This window comes from Pholis gunnellus, assembly GCF_910591455.1.
Source record: "Pholis gunnellus genome assembly, chromosome: 21".
Lineage (NCBI taxonomy): Eukaryota > Metazoa > Chordata > Actinopteri > Perciformes > Pholidae > Pholis > Pholis gunnellus.
In genome coordinates, this window is record NC_136548.1 from 18,810,792 (window position 1) to 18,829,645 (window position 18,854).

The 18,854-nt window shown below is 45.3% G+C and overlaps 1 protein-coding gene across 2 annotated transcripts; it reads left to right on the forward strand.

Moving 5' to 3' along the window:
- The first annotated feature begins 211 nt into the window (after positions 1-211).
- On the forward strand, positions 212-17,504 carry aatkb (apoptosis-associated tyrosine kinase b). Of its 2 annotated transcripts, XR_013767582.1 has the most exons (13): positions 220-332; positions 5,388-5,467; positions 6,168-6,286; positions 6,866-6,953; positions 7,816-7,949; positions 8,412-8,496; positions 8,715-8,836; positions 9,046-9,195; positions 9,643-13,249; positions 13,836-13,965; positions 14,104-14,310; positions 15,234-15,394; positions 15,533-17,504. XR_013767582.1 is itself a non-coding variant. In XM_079182787.1 (12 exons), the coding sequence occupies exons 1-12, from the start codon at positions 230-232 to the stop codon at positions 15,260-15,262; spliced, it is 4,854 nt and encodes a 1,617-aa protein (XP_079038913.1). In that variant the 5' UTR covers positions 212-229; the 3' UTR covers positions 15,263-17,504. The 2 variants fall into 2 exon arrangements, 1 of the variants encoding a protein (XP_079038913.1); XM_079182787.1 differs by having other exon boundaries at positions 212-332; positions 15,234-17,504.
- Positions 17,505-18,854: the final 1,350 nt, after the last annotated feature.

Sequence of the window (18,854 nt, forward strand, 5' to 3'; positions counted from 1 at the left end):
TAAATTGTGTGTTTTGTTCATCGATGCAGTCAAATATGAATGCATAGAGTAGATATGCACCCATTATATAATCTGCCACGCCTCTAAAGGCAGATGAAGGCACTCATTCTTGCAAGTTACCAGTTGTGAGTCTAATGCAGTCAACCTGTTCCTTTGCTTGATCTTTGCATTTTTGTGTCTTTTTTTCCAGGAATTCAGGAATGTGGACAGGGAGGAGTACCATGCAGATATGTCCACCTTGGCCTCGCCGGCCTCCCAGGGCAGCCCGGACGTCTACATCCTGCCGCTCACCGAGGTGTCGCTGCCGGTCGCAAAGCAACCTTCTCGATCGGGTGGGTCGAGTCTTCAAATCTGTTCAATTGAACCATTTAAACGCTGTCGGTTCTACCAGTGGCTCCATCTATTGTGAACCAATTTACAGCATGTTGTGCAGCGAAGCACAAACTAAAGTTTCCAATGAGAAAAAGTCACCTTGAAGGTTTGTGAACATTTACTGTTTGAGGTTAAACTTGTTCTGCTACATTCCAGTTTTTCATTTTTTGGAAATCCCCGCTCTACATGTAAGAAGATTTACACTGTTCCCCTGCTGAAAGAGATGAAATATAAGATATATATCCAGTCAGTGCTTTGTCAGTTACATCTTCAGTCTTTTGCTGCGAACAGATGCAAGCCTTGCAATAGCTTTATAAAACCCGCCGTACACTCACGAGTACATTTCAAGGGTGTGAGAGTAAGGAGAGAGCGAGGAGAGCTGTGCATCTGGCCTCAGTCAAAGTCTGTCCCCGGAGTGAGCACCGCCCTGACGCTGGCCTCGGTCAGCTGGGTCTCCACCTATCCCACAATCCCTCACTGCATGTCCCACAGAATGGACTCTGTGCTCCTCGGCTTTCCCTCTCTCCCACAAACATCTGCCTGTTGCGTAATAACGTCCAGGCCGCCGGCCTACACTGCTGCTTGTAGGAATGTCCGGCATTCGAGAGCACAAAACCCCAGTGAGAGTATTCCTCTCTCTCACTCTATCGCTGTCTGTCTCTCTTTCTGCCTCTATGTGACAATGGGCCTTGTTGTGTGTTAATGGGCCGATGCCGCCTGATAAACTGATGACACGCGAGTGTGGCGGGACTTAATGGATCACGCAGTTAACTTGGATCAGTGTAGAGCTAATCTCACATAGACGTGAATGTTTTTACATTCATACGGTTTGACCCACACTAGTTCAATGTTAAAACAAGAACCTATTCAGAGAGAGAATAACGGGGAAACGTTAACGAATACGAAAAAAACGAATCGGACCCCAAATCTGGTGCTAACGCTAGCAGCTGTGGCTAGCCCCGTTCCTTGACCAACGTGCATATCAGCTACACAAGCCAGCATATAGTGTCCTTTGTTTGGATGTTGAGGTAGTTGTTGTGGTGTTTTTGTTCATTATTGGGTGTTCAGAATGGGACTGCTCGTTATTCAAAAACACCAATAGTCTGAAAAATGTCCCATGTGTCCGTCAGTCTGTCGCCCCGGGAAACAAATGCCCATTCTTCCTCAAATACACACTCGCAACAAACGCAAGCACCTGCTGATCTTTATGCAGAATGAAGATATTTGATATAACATCAGTTGGAAGAAAGGATACATACATACATACGTACATACATACATGTCTGCAGGCAGAAATCCGAGGAAAACGAGTTCCATCCGAAGATTATTTCTGCTGCACGAATGTTCTGCAGGAAATATGCAAACATTCATGAGAACCCATAAATATATATTCTAAACAGCTTCTCCTCTCAGTGGGAGCCGTGTAGAACTCAACCGATCCACAAACCTTTTTCCCACTATGTTCTGTGATTTCAGTAAACTGGGTCTTCAACATATGTGAATAATAGAAACCATACGGTATGACAGAGGTCAGGCATTCATTACTGCACCTTCAGGACTGCCTCACCCACTGACATCATGAATCCATCCTACTCTACTGGAGCATGTCCTCTCTTATACTTTCTGATTCTTTGTTCTTATATTTGTTGTTAATTGAACTACGCCAGTTCAAGCCCAAGTTTATTTGTTTACCACCACTTCATATAAATGCAGTTGAAAGTGCTTTACAGGGGATACAATGTTAAAGCTAAAAAGCTAAACTTACACAAAAAACGAAAGGAAGTATAGAAGAATAGAGAAAAGCACAGAACCACAGAGAGGCAAAGAACAGGAATAAATAGGAGCAGCAGTTCTTAAGATTAACATCTGTTGTATAAGAATGTAAATAGAAACGTTCTTGCTTTTAAACAAACATGGTGTAGGTTCAAGTCTCGTATTTCAAATCTCTAATGATTCCTGAGAGCTGAGGTAGACGAGGGAGTTGAAGTACTTCGCTGGTGACTTTCAGCCAACGTTCCCATCTCCTCTGTCATCCTGCTGTGTGCACTGGGACTGTCGAAGGACTTTGTGGAGGAGGAGCTCCTAATGAGACTCCAGTACTGTGAGAGCTTGGCTCAGTCCGGGGCCCGGTCCCCATGCAGGACCCGCCCTGATGCAGCTGCTCCGTGCTGCAGGCTGCAGTGCACAGACTAATGGAGCTCACACACCCGCTCAGAGAGGACATGTGAACACAGAGTAATCTGAGCAGAAACACACACACATTGAGATCTCCTTCCTCTCAGAGCACATACATATAATCTCTGCATCCTTCTAACAAACACTCACTCACATCAGCCTCTACATCAGCACCATGCTGCCGTTTCTAATTGAGTTACACAACAGGAATGGGCACACGTCATAAGTGAATTTAAATGTCGAAGGACAGCTCTACGGCTCAGCACCTCACAGACTCGAATGTACTGGGCTGGAAGAGCATTTATGGGGATTCCATTTGGCTCTGAGTGATTTAGCCGCCGTGCATTTCGCTAAAGACTTCCTGGCTACTACAGCGATTAAGCTAGACGCATTCTTCAGAGAGAGATGGAGCACACAGCTAAGACGAGACCAGACAGGGCGGTCAAATGGAAATTGAGTTAGTGTGTTGGCTGTAAAGACATCTGAGAACTCACCGGGTTATTCAGGGTGTTTCAGAAAGAGAAGAATAAGCAGGATGATCACCCTCCACCCGGCTTTGTCTTAAATAAGGTGATGGAAGTATTCAAATCAGAGGGAAGCCTGATCAAATAATACAAATAATAATAATGATTTAAAAACGTTGGCACCTCCGGTCACCTTGCATGACCCTGCAGGGATACTGAGGCTGCGGCAGCTACTCGTTTGTACGTAGATTTGATTTATTAATGTAAGTGAAGCAGCTCATATATAGTGAACGCTCTTCATTACATTTTAGAAATCGTATCACTTGTTTGCTGACTCAAGGACTTTTCTGTTTCATTGAAATCTGCAAGTTGTTTTCTGACATTCTGTTAAGAAACAGAAGACAAATATTATAATATCGTCTTTGAGAATTTCTCCCAAAAATGTATCATCTTGGCCTCATTGTTCCATTAGTGTTATGAATATTTGAGGTTAACATGATGGCGTTGGTGGGACCCATTGCTCGCCGTTGTTATCTAGAAGTCGTTCATTCCTACGTGTCACGGAGCAGGTTGATAATAGCCCCAGTGTGTGTGAGCACTAACTGGTCCTAACTGGTGCCATGCTGCCCCAAGCAGCCAGACAATGGTGGTTATTCTGCCCCGGGCCGGAGAGAGCGTGAGTGGGTGTAAGGAATGACCAGTCTGTGGGGGGGGGAGAGTCAGGGGTGTCCAATATGGCCTCCACACAGTGACGGGACTGTGTGGGGACGACAGCACCACAAAGACCTGTCTGTCTTCCTCTACACCCAGAGTCTGAGTGTCATTGTGGGAGACACAGAGAGAAAGAAAGGGATGGATGGTGAGGGGTGAGAGATGGAGGGGAAGATTGGGGGGGATGTTGTCGTCAATCTCGTTTCGTTTGACCGGGACGGGACGGTCGGGCGTAGTTCAGCAGGCAGGAAGGACTCGGGTCATCGGGGGATGCTGACAGAGATGCATCAGGGTAGTTGGAGGACAGTCAGTGCCAGAGTTGGCTCAGCAGACAATTAGACCCAAGAGTCAAGTTACATGATTCACTCGAGGACCATGGGCAACGTTCACTGGCATGTTCGGATATTTCCTTTTAGAGACGGTTAATAACAATCGATTGGACAGACGATGGATTCTACAGTGACCACTTAACAACCTGGACATGGTGCGTTCCCTCATCTGTGCTCTCTGTATTTTCTATTCTTTATTATTGACGTTTATGATTCACTTCCATATAAGTAATATATACATATCTTCTGTGACGCTCTCAGACATGATTGTTTCTGTGTGTATGATCTCTTTGGTCCCGACATCATATTGGAAATGAGCGACAACAACAAATCTTTTATCTTTTTCCTTATATTTAAGTTCATCCATTTCATGTCAAGCCAACTTTACATTTATTTCGCAAATGAAATGTTGCACACACAATGTGTCACGTCTCCTTTTAGTTCACGTGTTCATTCTTGGAAATGTAACTGATTAGTAGCTGAAGCGTTTCAGAGCTCTGTATCTCATCCTGTGTGAGACTCAGAGACATTTTAAACTAGATCATTCTAAAAGCATGCTCTATTTAAAAAACAGGATGAAGGATCATTCAAACACTGATTGAAAATGATTTAATTCATGGATGTGCTGGATTGTTTTAGGTCTCCTTTATGTGAATTTTCTTTATGTTTTTTTGCTCTTTTAACTTTTAACTTTTTTATTTTTTAAGCATGTTATCTTTGTTTTTATGTGGTAAAACCTTTCGGCAACGAGCCCCTTTGTGAAAGAGATTCAATATCTCGATGGGATTATTCTGGCTAAATAAAGGTTGCATGAATAAATCAATGAATAGATGTAATGGTTGCATCGTCTTACATGAAAACATTGCTGCCTGTTCTAAGCAGCCATATTGTTTCAATCCATTTACTAATGGTATGAAAATCAATAAGCATTGCTAAGAACTTGAGCTTCCTTGAGTACGATCCATCAGAGTGAACATCAATCCTGCATTATCTGTCCGTTTCATACTATTGCTGTGTGATAATGCAACTTAAATGTGGAATTATTTGCAAAGACTGCACGGCATTTGATTGTTACGATAATGTAACTTTGATAGAAACAGAATGAATGCAGACTTGATGGTCAGTCTGCACGTTTTAAAGGGTCTGCCAATAGATTTTTACATCATATGGAAAGTAATGGGAGCCGATGGCTAACAAACACATGAATTATCTCTGAAACACATTAGCCTGGTATGTGAACTAGTTAGCTGAAATGTGATTCGTAGTTAACAGTTAACAGCTTATCACAACGACATCATTATAACTAACATCCTTTTTCTCTCTCCTTCTCCTCCAGTCCAACTCCTGAAGTCCACGGATGTCGGCCGCCACAGTCTCCTCTACCTGAAAGAGATCGGGAATGGCTGGTTTGGGAAGGTAAGCCCACTTCTGACGCCTTCATATCTTCATAATCTCCCGCCGGTGGCTTTGACAGACGCTCCTGCTGTCCCTGCAGCTACCTGCCAGGTAGATGAAACGCAGCACCAGTGAGCCTCACATCACGGCTGTTAGTCTTTGCTGTGATCCCAGACGTGTGTTTAGGATGAAGTCAGTAAAAAAAAAAATGTCCGACACGCAGAGTTAAGCTGTAACGTCTGAGTGTGTATTGCCAACCTGATCCCCGGGCCTTTGATGTCGGCCTGTCCAAGAAGTGCTAGACTTAAAGGACGAATTGAAGCTGGTAAAAGTGATGACACAGCAGGCTGATCATTGTGTTCATCTCGTGTTTTTACAACCAGATAACATGTTGTTGTCGTTCTCTCTTGTTCTCTCCCTTCTCTCCGTTTCTCCTCCTCTTCCAACTCAAACTGTTCACTCATGACAATACATGCGTCCTCTCCATCCTTGTGTACCTTGACTGGGTATGTCCATCTGTACGTGTGTTTGTCTGCATTTTTCTGTCTCTGCACCATCTTTTGGATTCTCTCCCCTAAAACTCCTGCATGACCGCTTCACGTCTCGTTTGTTTGTCTTCGTGTAACGGTCACTCCCACTCCATGCTCCAATGTAAAATGTCTGTTTGTCTGTCCATCTGTCTTCCCCGTGCGTATATATGTCTCTTTCTGAACGGTTTCAGGTTCTGCTGGGGGAGGTGAACGCAGGCCTGAACACCACCCAGGTGGTGGTGAAGGAACTCAAAGCCAGCGGCAGCGTTCAGGACCAGATGCACTTCCTGGAGGAAGCGCAGCCTTTCCGGTATTTATTTACTCCTCTCACCCGTCACCTGTGTTTCTGGTTGGTTTTCTGTTCTTCTGTCTGTCAGTGATGGTAAAGTAACTCATACATACGTTCTCTGTCAATTCTAACTTTCCCTCCACTACATGTCAGAGGGGATTTTATATATATATATATATATATATATATATATATATATATATATATATATATATATATATATTATATTTTAGCCAAGGGTCAATCATTTTGGTACCTCCAAAATGTATAATATATACAATTTATATATAACACGTAAGGGACCATGCCTCAAAATGAGTACTTTATTTAGTATTTTACAGCGTAGAAGAAATGTTATGCTGAACTTTTACATCATCTCCTTTATTAATTATAACTTGCTCTACTATGCACAAGTTAAACAATTGTTTAATGTTTGATTTAGAATTGGTTTACAATAACAGCATCATTTGTAGTTTATTTTCCCCATAAGTCAGTGTGGGTGTTTAGGAAGTTTTTACTTTCATTCAACTACAACGTGACACCGCTCACTGTACCTGGTGCTGTGATCTCACGCTGTTCCTCTCCTCCTCGGCTCCTCAGTGCTCTCCAGCACCCGGCTCTGCTGCAGTGTTTGGCCCAGTGCACCGAGATCACTCCCTACCTGCTGGTGATGGAGTTTTGTCCACTGGTGAGTATCCAAACCCACAGGTCCGGTTACAGTAAAAGAGATTAGTAAATATTAGGTAACACCTGAAGATAAATCAAACCTGCTGCCTCGGCCCTGCTCTGTTCCCAGGTTGGAAATCAGTCATTTACTTTAAGAATTACATTTTGTATTAAAATCACTGGTCCTTTGCAGCTAAGTGTTTTTTGTCAAGTCTTTTGATCTTTCCTCTTAATTCAACGTCTGCGATACATCCTGTAACAGTTCAGTACATTACATGGATTAAAAACTTCTAATGTTTTGTAGTTTAGATGATTTTTTGTTAATTATCTTTGGCAATAAAAACATTCTTGGCAGCTGCTGTAAATATTTGGCAAACTACAAACTGCAGCCTATCGGCTCCAACAGGATCGATTGGCTCAGAAGATTTAACGCTGATAATTGAGGAGATATTTAAGGAATCAAAGAACTGGCTTCCACTTTAGATCTATACATTTTGAATTCATTCCACAGTGTAAGTGGTGTAAATTGGTTATGGCTGATAGCTCAGGTATATCTGAACAGAAGATGTTCATGAGGAGGAAAGTCAGTCATTGCAAGCTAATCATTTAGTGTGATCAGTAAGACGGAGGAGGATGAAGGCTCTGTCTTTGTCCAAAAACAACCATAATTCCCTCAGATGCCTGTCCATCCCAAACATGTCAATACATATAAAACAAGACACCAGATATGTTCATCTGGTGCTCTTCCATGCAGGATTCCAGACTCTAATAGGAACAAGAGATGGGTGACTCTTGGCCCCATTAAGCACATTATGATGACAATACTGCCCTCCAGTGGACAGAGGCTGTAACATATATATATATATTTTATCTACTGTGTCCAGGGGGATGTGAAGGGTTACCTCCGAAGCTGCAGGTCCTCAGAAACCATGACCCCAGAGCCCTTGATTCTTCAACGGATGGCCTGTGACATCGCCTCGGGACTCTTGCACATGCACAAACACAACTTCACGCACGGGTAGGAAGCTATTTGTCAAGAAGAACACACCAGGCCCGTAGCCTTTTATGTCTTTTATCGATCAGTAAACTCTGCCTTTTGCTTCCCGGTTGCTTCCTGGAACAATATCCTGGTGCTGCCTGAGTGCTCCTTACAGACTCCAGCATCAGTGATTTTGTTGCAGGCGGTGACCCTCATCTCCACAACAACTCAAGCCTCCATCCCGTCGACATTTCAGCACCATTTTCAGAGACAGGAGTGGCGGTTGATGTGTTTTCAGAGACAGCAGTGTTGAACTAGTCTAACTTTGAAAGATGAATTATTTCATTTTGCAGTCAGTCAGTGTTTAGCATGAAGGGCTTCTACAGTAACTATCTGTGTGCCTAAATACATATGAGCATCCTGCAAATGTTTCTTAATAATGAAGATCTGTAACAGCTGTTTACCCCCCCCCCCCCCCCCCCCCCCCCCCTTTGTGACCAGTGACCTGGCTTTGAGGAACTGCTTGTTGACTGCTGATGTCTCAGTGAAGATTGGAGATTATGGTCTGGCCCAGAACAAGTACAAGGTCTGTTTATCACAAAAAAAAACATGCAAACAGTAAGAAATGTAAAAAGTATTATTTTAAATTTTGGAAGTATTTGGGGTGAACTCGACCTTCAGTAAAAAAAGGAACATGTGAAGTGAAGGAGAACTGATTTTTATTTGTATCTTTATGTTTTTTTGTGTTTTTACTGTGCAGCTGACATGACTGATTGTCTTCTGTGTCTCTGTTCCTCGTGTCAGGATGATTACTACATGACATCAGATCAGATGTGTGTGCCGCTGCGCTGGATTGCTCCAGAGCTGGTGGATGAGGTGCACGGAAACCTGCTGGTGGCTGACCAGACCCAACACAGCAACATGTGGTAGGACACACACACACACACACACACACACACATCTATGTAGTGATAAAGTCCCGACTGTGAATGAAAACATGAAGGAAGCAAGATAACCAAACATTGTTTAGCGACTAGCTATAGTATTAATACATAGGGCGGGGATGACATATACTTGTTGTGATTGCTGTTTTTATGTTTCATCATCACATCATCCATGACATGCTGTGTCTCAGGTCTCTGGGCGTGACGATCTGGGAGCTGTTTGAGCTGGGCAACCAGCCCTACAGACACTACTCTGACAGACAAGTGCTGACCTACGCTGTGAGGGAGCAGCAGCTGCGACTGCCCAAGCCGCTGCTCAAAGTGCCGCTGGCTGAGCGCTGGTGAGACTCAAACCAAACCACATTTAGAAACATCTTTAAAATATTCAGATCAGTTGCTGTTTTTTTCAGGAGATGCGCAAACACGGCAAAACACAATACTCAGAGAAACACAGTTCAATTCCTTTTCTTCTGCAGATTCTGATTATCATGCAAATTCTGTTAGTTTTTCTTCCCTCTTACTGGGGACAGTGTTCTCCTCTGTCTATTCTTCATTCAATATTTTATTACCCAGAATGTATTGCACCATAAATATCTGGAGCAGTGGCACGTTCCCTTTTCATATCTATGAACATTCTCGATGGGCCCCTTTTGTATTTCCTGTTGCAATCTTTTGTTAATGCAGCTGATAGGAAGTAAGCTTTGACCAAAGCTGTTGCTATAGCAACAGAATGGCAATGAAAAAGTCTTATTTGACTTTCTCTTTTTCTTCTGCTTGTGCTCCTGCAGGTACGAGGTGATGCAGTTCTGCTGGCTGCAGCCTGAGCAGAGACCCAATGCAGAGGAAGTCCACTTGCTGCTCAGCTACCTGTGTGCCAAGGGGGCCAGCGAGGTCGAAGAGGACTTTGAGAGGCGATGGAAATCCCTGCGTCCCAACACTGTGTTCAACATCCACCGCGGTGCCTCGGCAATGTCCCGAGACCACCCCTCATCAACCAACTCCTCTTTTCCCCTCCTTGAGCAATTTTCAGCCGGCGATGGCTACCACTCGGAGTCCGGGGACGATATTCTCACCGTCACAGAGACCAGCCAAGGCCTGAACTTTGAGTACAAGTGGGAGCAAGCCAGAGCAGACCAGTCGTACAGAGCCCCGGACTCCTCTGGTACCCTGGATCAGGTCACCAATCATCACCAGGAAGCGTTTTACCCACCTGGAGGCATCGTGGGAGGCTGCCCCATGGAGAGTCTCAGTTACGGACTTTCTCCTTCATACTACCAATCAAAACATCTACACGCTCCGGGCGTACTTCCTGTCCTCAGCGCCCACAGCCCCTCAGTAAGCAGCGAATACTACATCCGCATCGAAGAGCCAGTAGACTGTAACATCGACCTGGACTACACCATGTGCTCCTACAGCCCAGACTACCAAGGCAGCAACGGGAGCTTTCTGACCGGGAGCGCCGACTCAGGCGAGTGCATGGCCTGCCCGTCACAGACCAAGAACACGGGTCCTTTTTGGTCAGCAGACATCCATAAGTCAGATATGTACGACTCAAACGACTCAAGTCCCGCTATCTCCCTGACAATGGAGCCCCTTTTAGGGCAAGTGTTGGACAATAGCCCACTGCGACCCTGGGAGTCTAGTCACTATGTGTCCTATAAAGACAGAGACGGCGGTTACTACTATGAGCACTCGCCCCCTTTGGGAATAGATCACTATCTGATCGGACGTGACTCCTCCAGTGAGCGTCATCAGGAGAGCTGGGGGTCGAGGAGCCTGCGTCAGGCCTTGGGTGAGTTGGATAACCCACTGGGCATAACCCCCGCCGTGAACAGCACGCCTCAACAGGCCTACACAGACGCATACATGGACGCAAGTCAGACCTCCGTCATAGGAAAGAACATGACGGGGGGCTACTACGACATGATGGGCTCCCTCAGGAAGACCATGCCCGGCCACACCAGGCACAACAGCCACTCTGTCAGCATTAACATGGAGACAGAGGGGGCGCTCTTCATCGGGCACAGAGACAGCGATACGGAGGAGGAGGAAGAAGAGGACATATTTGTTGAGAGACACACCTGCAACACTTGGCCTTCAAAACACCGCCACAGCAGCGCGGGTCACTACAGCAGCGCGGGTCACTACAGCAGCGCGGGTCACTACAGCAGCGCGGGTCACCACAGCAGCGTGGGTCACCATAGACGCGCTAGCCACAGCTGCAGACAGGACGCCTACGTGGATTTCCACTACACAATGCCAAGTACAGACATTGAAGACTCCTGGCCGGAGGAGCACAGCCTGGCCTTCCACTCTCTTCCCAAACCCGTTGACTATCTGGAGCCCCACCAGGCCAAAGACAACAGTGCGTGCCTTAGTCTGAGTAAACATCATGCAATGGTGCCCTCAGACAACTGCAACGCCTACATCTACCTGTGCCATGAAGGCGAGACTCAGGCGCCGGCATCTGGAGATTGCTGCCACTCGCACTTTGTTGACCCGCTCACAGACTTGCTGGTCAGAAACAACAGCTACAGTCACAGCTACAGTCACAGCAGCTACGTCAGCGATAAGACCGTTGACACCTCAAGCAATGACGAGATGATCAATCTATCACCGGCTCCGGGGGGTCCCATTGTGGCCAAACCTTCTTTGATAAAGACCGAAGACAGCAGAGAGCAACATGTTGACCTTACACCTGATAAAGCTCTCTTCAAAGAGAAGAGGGAGGATGTAATCAAAGAAAATCTAATCATGCAAAAGCCGGCAGAGCCTAAAATAGAAGAGGTGACCCTGACAATGACTGTAACCACTCCGCCTCCTGATGACAACATGCACGTGATGGTGGCCCTCACAGATCCGCAGTCCGAGTTGAGTCACGCCGGCGACAGCGGTGTCGACCGGGGGGGCTCCAGCGTGAGCCTCTCCGACATCCTCGATTGCAGTGACGACGACGTCACGGACGACATCACCGACGTTACCTCAGGCATCTTTGCAGACGAGTCCAGCGAGCTGAATGCCTCTCCCGCCTTCAAGTCGCTCCAGAAGCAGGTAGGAACTCCTGATTCCATGGATTCCATGGAACTGCCCTCTGCAGCTGGGTCCTGTGAAGGCTTCAGCCCCGCGTCCTCCCACCCCTCCAGCTCACCTAAAGCTATGGACAGTGGATACGACACAGAAAATAATGAGAGCCCCGAGTTTGTACCCAAAGAGCCTCATGAACCCCGTGAACAACCTCTGGGAAATGCTACCCTTCATGCAAGCCTGGAGGAGGACAAGGAGCTGGAGGAGCAGGAAGCCAAGGGTGAAGTAGAGCGAGAGGCTGAACCATCACTGGGGATAGATTTGGCCTTGGGAGCCTCACAGACCGGCGACCACAGTCTTCTACCGCTGAGCGATAAGACTCCATACAGAGACTCGGCCTACTTTTCAGACTATGAGAATGAAAGGCAATCCAGGGATGACGGGGAAGAACTGTCAGAGAGACTGAGAGATGAAGAAAATGTTGAAAAGGAAGAAGGCATGGGACAAAGGAAGGGCGAGAAAAGGAAGAACGAGGAGGAGGAAGAGCTAAACGACACCGTAGTGAACAAAGACATTAAACTTGACATGAAACACATATCAACAGGACGAACAGAATCCTCGTCTCCGGTAGAGATGGATGCATATTTGACTGAAGAGTGTGACCAGGATGAGGTACTGGGGCTACATGTGGAGCCCTCTGACACCACTTCAATAGCAGAGGGTGGGCTGGATGAATGGCCCTCTCAGGAAGAGACCTCGTCCCTAGGAGACTGGGCGGCAGAGGTGGTGGGGGCCATGGAAGAAGCTCTTGGTGCCCTGAATGGAGATTGTACCTCCAACGTCAAGTTAGAGGAGGAGGAGGAAGCAGAAGACGCTGTTCAATATTTAGAAACAAGAGAAGAGCCAGAGGTCAAGAGGATTCAAAGCAGAGCTTCGGGGATATCCGGTGATATCCTGCACACTTTACCCAAAGATGAGGTGGCCTTGCAGCACGCGGGCACCAGGCGGTTTTCTTCGTCCTCTCCTCCCCCTCCTTCCACCCCTCCCCCTCCGCTGACTGCAACGGAGGGCCGAGGGTCTCCGGCCAACGGGGCAGAGGCGGACGAGGAGGACGGCGACAGCGATGACAGTGACGAGTCGGATGAGGAGCTGCGAATCTACAGCGTGCAGGAGCAGAGCGGCGGGGAGGAGAGCGATGACGAGTGCTACCTGGTGCCCATCGTGGTGAGCGACAGCAGCGAAGACCACAACCTGCGCAGCCTCCTCAAGATGCCGACCCCGCTCACAGCAGAGAACCTGGAGGAGGAGCTCCAATGCAAGAAGAAGACAGTGTCTTTTTTTGACGATGTCACCGTCTACCTGTTCGATCAGGTGAGTGGCAGAAAGGGTTTAATTCATTCATTTATACTTCAAACCTGCATTAATCAATGTTTATTATATTAACAGTAATTTGAGTAGGGCTACACCCTGAATCCTGATTTGGTTTACAATTAAATTGTTTATTCGAGCCCAATGTTTTTCATAGACGTTGCCTTTTAGAAAACAAACCACGGCTCAACTTGGGGTCACCTACAGATGATTCAACTCATTGACTTTTAGGGGGCAACCCCACATTTAACATGTGGCTTAGTGTAATTATTGTTATTATGCAGCGCTAAAGAGCTTTTTAGAACAAAAAATACTTTAAGTAACCCACTCTGCACTGCCTGCCTAACAGCAAACAGCAGACAATGTTACAGCGAAGCTGGTGGAGGAACTTACTGTATTTGAGCACCAAGAAGGTAGAAAATGGTTATTTTCCTCAGAAGTTAGTGGAGTCAAAAAGGGTGAACATTTAACTTGCATTCATCAGGTGGGCTATATGACTCAGAAGTAATGCTAGTTTTGCAGTAAGAATCTTGCTAATACGTCTGAAGTCCATGGAACAGTTTCTTCTGCTTATCTTCACGGTCGCTAGGAAAGCCCAACTAAAGAGCTGGCCGAGCACGGCTTCCCTCTCGGAGCGGAGGGTCAGAGTTCACGCAGCAAATCCCAAGAAAGGCTCAACGCCTCAGACGACTCTTCAGATGGGAACGTCTCAGAGGAGAGTAAGTAATGCATCCCATAATGTAGATATAGTGTTTCAGCATCAAGAAAACTCATTTAGTTGGCAAATATCAATTCTTAAATGAAAGATAGAAATATCTAACTAAATACCTAACTATCTTATTATGGTCTGCTCTCAGGTGCAGGATATGAGTGGGAGGACGACTTCCCCCTGCTCCCTCTGCCAACATCCTCAGTGGCGTCTGAGTCCCCTCCCCCCCGCTTTACCCCCAAAGCTCCGGACCCCAAACCAGCCGTACAGTTCTCCCGCTTCACCGTCTCCCCCTCCAGCGTGTCTCGTTTCTCCATCACTCACATCTCCGACTCTGACATGGACTCCGCAGGAGGTGGGTGACGTCATCTTTCCTCATAACAGACGTGATTTTTTGAGTTTTTACTGATTTGATTCTCACACATTATAAATAATTTGTTTTCTGAGACTGAGATGCAGATTGAAAATGGTTCATAGATCGAACTTAAGGAGAAACTCAATGCCGTAGCGTAGCCACCATTTTAAGGCGAAGGTGTTTTCACAGCAAAACTAAAAGACTGAAAGAAATGTTTCAAAAAAACGAAACCAGCATTTTCTTGATCTTTTGTAGATTAATGGCACTTTGCGACACTTTTCAACTGATTATGTGTTTCAGTTCATGAGTCCGACGGCTTTTATTGTCTAAGTAAGTAACTATTAAAGAATGTGAGCTCAAAACGCAAACATCATCAATCTGGCCATAATCTAGAGTCGTTCATTCTGGCCTTCTGAAGAACTCCGGCGTACTGGACTGATTAAATGAGATTAAATTACTACCTGTGTTAGTCAGCAGAATCCACCTGAGGGTGCAGTGACACAACCTCCTGGATAATCTGTAGACATGTGAAAACGTTTTAATCAAAGTAATTGTCAAAGTTGGTGCTAATTGTTTCAAAATACTCCGAAATGATCTTAAACATGGTTCCTCTTTTGGAGTAACTGTAATCTAAAGCTAGAAGAATTCCGAATCATGTGCATGTTTTAGTTAATATGGTTATTAAAAGACTTCTTTATCTTGTATTAGACTTGATCCCAGTTTTACAAACTGGCCCATTAAAGATGTCATTGTTTGCTACAGCGTGTTGCCACAGACTGATTTACAGTAAAACTTATGTACCGTGCTGATTAGTTAATAAACTTTCTGGCCAAATTTCATAGAAACTCTGCCAACATTCTGGAGGAGCCAGATGCCTGAAAGCCTGCTCGTTAATCGTCTGTTCCTCGTTCTGTCTGTTGCAGGAAGCAGCGAGGACGGGGACAAAGAGTAACGAGCTGTGGATATTTACTGCCTCTCCATGATGACGACTCGGCCTGCTAGCATGACTTCTACTTTCTTTTTTAACGTCAGGTTTTAGAAACACAGGACAGTGCCTCTTATCGCCCGTCGACACTTTTGAAAGGTCCGTCTCACTGACCTGAGCTGTTTAGAAAAGAGAATGGTTAATATATACAATTTACAGAATATTAATATATACTGTATGTATGATGTAAATAATCTATGAAAGCAGGGGGAACTTTGAATTGTGCATATTTTTCAGATCAAAGAGACACAATGGAAGGACAGACCTTTGAAAAACATCACATTTGCCGCCTCTTTCACCTTTTATTTTACAACGGGAGCGTTCCTGAGAGAGCGGAACCAGCTGGACGAAGACTGAACTGTTGTGCAAACGGTCGCTGAGTTAAAGACGTCACCTTTTCATCAGAGGATCGGCACTTTGAAGGAGACCGCACGGCTCCACAGACTTTGTACTTTGTAGGAAACTGCTTAACTCGTCTTAATAAATATCGACGAGAATCCTTTAGGTATCACAAGTAATATATTGTTAATATTTGGCTTCATCCAGAGACAAAGGACATGCGAGCGTGAAAGAAGGAAAGGGAATTCCGATGGGTCACGTTTGGTTGCGGAATGTTTTTTTTGTGTGGAAACAGCTGATTGAACCTGGACAATGTGATATTTTGTGACTCTTTCTTTTGTATCAGGACCAGTACTGTACTGTTTCACATGAATAAGTGGCTCATTCTCTACCAAAGTGAGTGCCAGCACCGCCATCACGACAAATCCCTCTTTGTTGTAAAGATCCGGCACAACATGGCCACTACAGGGACAGGAAGTCCTTTCAGATTTAACGCTTATTAAAGGCTTAACAGGTTTTTCAATTGAAGCAATGCATGGTTTCAAGTATCTATAGGAATGTATTGCTTAGAGACAAAAAGGGACAGTTTTCTGTTGTTCTGGAGAAGAGAGGCACACATGGTCAGGGAGATCCCTTCCATGTCTGGACTGCTATAAAGACACGAGTTCTCTAATAACGACATGGGCCCATACGGGTGGGCAATGTGGATGCAGTCTTCATCACAGCATATGTAATATTGTATCCTGATAGTGGTACACATCATTATCAAATAACACCTGGCAAATCAAGGTTCGTCATCACATTGATGCAAAGATCCAGTAAATCCAAAATGGCCGGAACGCAGTAATACTCATATTCATTTGCAGCAATATTCACAAAGGCCTAATACTAGCAGAGGTATTAAAGGGAGGGATACCCTGCTATAGTTATGGTCATTATATATCATCATATTGCCCAACCCTATCGGCCAATGTCTCAAAATACAAACATGCACAACAGTATTTAAGAGGCTGTTGGATGATATTTTTGCCTGCTCATTAGTCTGAACATACGTGCTTTTGCGTCTGTAAATCAGCACATCATACATCCAGTATTCCTCAGCTTCTGCTCAGCCTCCCATGTTATGTTTGTGAGAGAAATGAGAACAGCTGTCTGGCTTTACTGTTACTGTCACTTGCTGTATATTGGCTGCACTGAGCTTCATTTCATCCGTTTTGTGCAATGATGCTGCGCTGAACCGAAGAACCTTTTGTGGTTCTTCTAACTCGTTATAAGAAGACAAATCTGAGCATCACGTTGAAACGGTAACAGAATGAGATTTAAAAAGCTGAAATATTAAAAAACCCAGATCAATTCAGTGTTGAAGGGCAATCGAGGGCTGACGCCATGATCATGAACTGTTGCAATGCTTTGCTTTCTGTGTGCATAGATGGAAGGGAGTGAAATGGAAGAGCTGGCTGATGAGCTGCTGGTTGCCTCCTTTCAAAACGCCGCATCAACATATAATGTCTTCTAAGTGTTAGTTTGCCTTCCAGGGCTTTAATATTCTGTAACAGTTAAGCATAGAACCATCTAGACAGCTGTCCGTAATATTTTTGTATCTCGACAAGAATACTTTTAAGAGTATTGCTGTGCTGTACCTGTATATGAGGGAAGGTTAAATGTCTCATGTTTTATTGTTGCCAAAGAGATGTTGTGTTGTTGATTCAGGGGCAACAGTTGCTGTTGTTTTTACCCCAAAATGGAGACAGACAGGAAGAACATTACAGGAGCTTTGGCCTGGCCGTAAAAAAAATCACAAAGGTTTTGATTAGCGATGCTGTCGGTAACATGTGAGCCCCCCCCCCCCCCCCCCCCCGACCTGGTCACATCATTACTTTCTGTACCTTCTATCAAATATAAATAAAGTCTGTTTTACACATCTTAAGATATCTAATTACCTTTTTATTTTGTTTTAACAAAGATCATTTCGTGCTTAATTTGGTCTTAATTTATTATTATTGGAAAAATCTGCTTTGTGTTTGTAAATCTAGGCTTATACGGGGATCAGATTCCCAATGTTAGCCGACAATGGCGTCTAAGAATCTTCCATCTACAAAAAAAGTAAAAGGTTCATATTATTGTTGGTGCCGTCAGGTGGAGGCAAGAATGTCTGACTTTGATCACCTGATCTGACAGACGTGTAGTCTGTAGTCACAGCATTACATAAAAGATGTAAAGTACCATGTGGGTAAATACCTGATTCTTTATTTTCAAAATGAAATAGAAAAAGATATGCTATCAAACATGCTTTTTCGACATACTATACAAGACTTTTGAGTGACTCTTTTCAACATGCTGGCAGGGTCGTGCTTCAGTCAGAGGATCTGTGGTTCGATTCCCGGCTTATTATAAGATTTGTAACACAATAGAAACAGCAAAACTTGACACTGTTTTTGTGGACAAGTGTGTCTCCGCCTCCTTGTTTGTGAGGAGAGACGCTCCTTGCCATTTACCACAGGACCTGAACTGATCCCAGTGCTCGTTGACATGCACCCTGCTACGGCTGTCTGTTTCTTCAGGGCAGTCGGGTCGTCTTGGCGTCGAGCCTCGCTTCTTCAAAACCTCAAACACCAGTTACTGTGGAGCGCTAAGCCTGGCTGAAATCCCTGCGTGGCATGCTGCTGCCCCTGTGCCAACAGCAGCCTCGCTGCCAGCCAAGAGACTGGTGTTACTGTACCATGAGGGGTTCAGTGTTCTGAGCAGGCGTTGGTTGTCGAGAACCTGGCAGAGCTTTGCGGCGGCACCTGGAGTGTTCAGGCATCACACAGCTCTGAAGAATAGACTGGCACAGGGGCTGGCATCGGGACTGGCAGCGCCTTCTTCAAAAACAATTAGGCCTTTGACAGCAACCAGATAGCATCTGTAGGATCAACTCTGGCAGAGACGGAGAGGAAGGAGGCCAAACGACTTACCACCCCGGTAAAATTACTTTTGATGGTTCAGAGAGGAGAGGGGCCTCTGGTTCTGAGCGGCTCCCTTTGTCTTCTGCAGAGCCGTCAAATACAATCCCAAAAGACAATCATTTATCAGCTTGTGTGCACACAAAAAAAGAGCTTTCAGGACTTTGATGGCTCCGTAGAAAGACTCTCTTGATAGATCTACTGAGGGCAACCTGGCCTTCACCTACAACATGTGGACAACTCAAAGAGACACTATACCAACCAGGAAGAGACTCAAA